The sequence below is a fragment of the Acanthisitta chloris genome, unplaced genomic scaffold, assembly GCF_000695815.1.
Source record: "Acanthisitta chloris isolate BGI_N310 unplaced genomic scaffold, ASM69581v1 scaffold8658, whole genome shotgun sequence".
Taxonomy (NCBI): domain Eukaryota; kingdom Metazoa; phylum Chordata; class Aves; order Passeriformes; family Acanthisittidae; genus Acanthisitta; species Acanthisitta chloris.
The window spans coordinates 63,161-64,501 of NW_008687541.1; the positions used below are offsets into that span (position 1 = coordinate 63,161).

At 57.2% G+C, this 1,341-nt stretch overlaps 1 protein-coding gene across 1 annotated transcript in view; it reads right to left on the bottom strand.

Annotated features, from left to right (window-relative positions):
• Nucleotides 1-1,341, bottom strand: part of IL11RA (interleukin 11 receptor, alpha) — a 4,768-nt gene that overhangs the window by 2,668 nt on the left and 759 nt on the right. Inside the window, exons 3-4 of the mRNA XM_009080641.1 lie at nt 1,020-1,178; nt 120-152 (exon numbers count right to left, since the gene is read on the bottom strand). Coding sequence (XP_009078889.1) covers nt 120-152; nt 1,020-1,178 — 192 coding nt within the window. The remainder of the gene's footprint in view (nt 1-119; nt 153-1,019; nt 1,179-1,341) is intronic.

Genomic DNA, 1,341 nt, shown 5'->3' on the forward strand with positions numbered 1-1,341 from the left:
CTGGCTCCCTGATGGGGACCCCAGCTTCTGCTCTAGGGTCCCTGCTGAAGACAGCAGCAGAGCCTTTGGGATGCAGGTCAGTTCCCAGGGAGCAGTTCTAGGGTGGGAGTCAGTCCTACCTCCACTTGTCTTCGCCTGTCAGGGACTTCTTCCTGCCATGGAGACAGATGGAAAAGCAGATGATGAGGATGAGGGGACAGCATGAAGCCAACCCCACCATGACCCAGAGGAGGGACAGGGGTCTCCACGCTGCAGAGTAGCTCCCCACTCCCACATTGACATACACAGATAACAGCATGGGGGACAGAACTAAAATTGTGTACAGACCTGCTAATGAGAAGCCTGGCAGGAGGAACTGGGGGTCCCAGGGAAAAGAAATGGTGAGGTGCCCAAGAGAGTCTTCCCTGAAGGACCCCATCCCCCTGTCTGGGGTTTCATCACACAGCAGCACTGGAGATATGGAGATGCTGATAAAAGCAGCTCCTTGGCTGGCTTCACCCTTCTCCTACAGCTGCCCAAATCCCCTGCTTCCCACTACCCCCTCCCTGTGGAGCCCCTGATGCTCTATGAAGCCACCTCCTCACCAAGCCCCTAGCTCCTGCAGCTTTCAGCAGGGCTGCACTTTATGAACTCCATCTGACTTCAAAGCTATGTGCTAATTTGGCTTGCAGGGATAATTAGAAGCAGTGATGCTGTCAGGGTTCCTTTCATCCCAAAGCATGCTGGAGCGCAGCGGCTTGCAGATGACCTGCTTCTCTTTTCTATCCCTTCTGGAGCTGGCAGAACTATCAGCAGGGAATGAGCCTGCCTATGCCAGCCCCCCAGTGCTGATGAGGCCCCTCCTTGGAGCATGCAAATGCTTGGTGCTCTGCTCACCCCAAAACATGCTGGGGTGCACCACGGTCCTTGCGGCAGGAGGTGAACCCAGGACATGGGTCGGATGGCCAGTTGGATTTGGTGGCTGGACCCAGAGCTCAACCCATAACCCCCACCATCCATGCCCTGTGGGGATACAGCACCTGTATGTGGTGATGTATCTGGTGGGGAGGAAGGTCTCCACACTGGAGGTCCAGGAGCAAGAGAAATTCTCATAGTCAGACGCTCTGCAGGACACAAAGGGGACTCCCGGCAGGTCTGGGGTCCAGAGGTAAGTGACAGTCAGCGAGGGGTTCCCCATCCTACAGCCCATCCAGCACACAGGGATGCCTGTGTCACCACAAAGCACCCTTTTGGCAAGCCCCCTCGCAGGGGTGCAGGCACCCCGACCCAACCCTGTGGGGCCACACACCCCCAATAGCGCAGCCCACAGACATGCTACTCACGCCCCAGCCGCAGGGACAC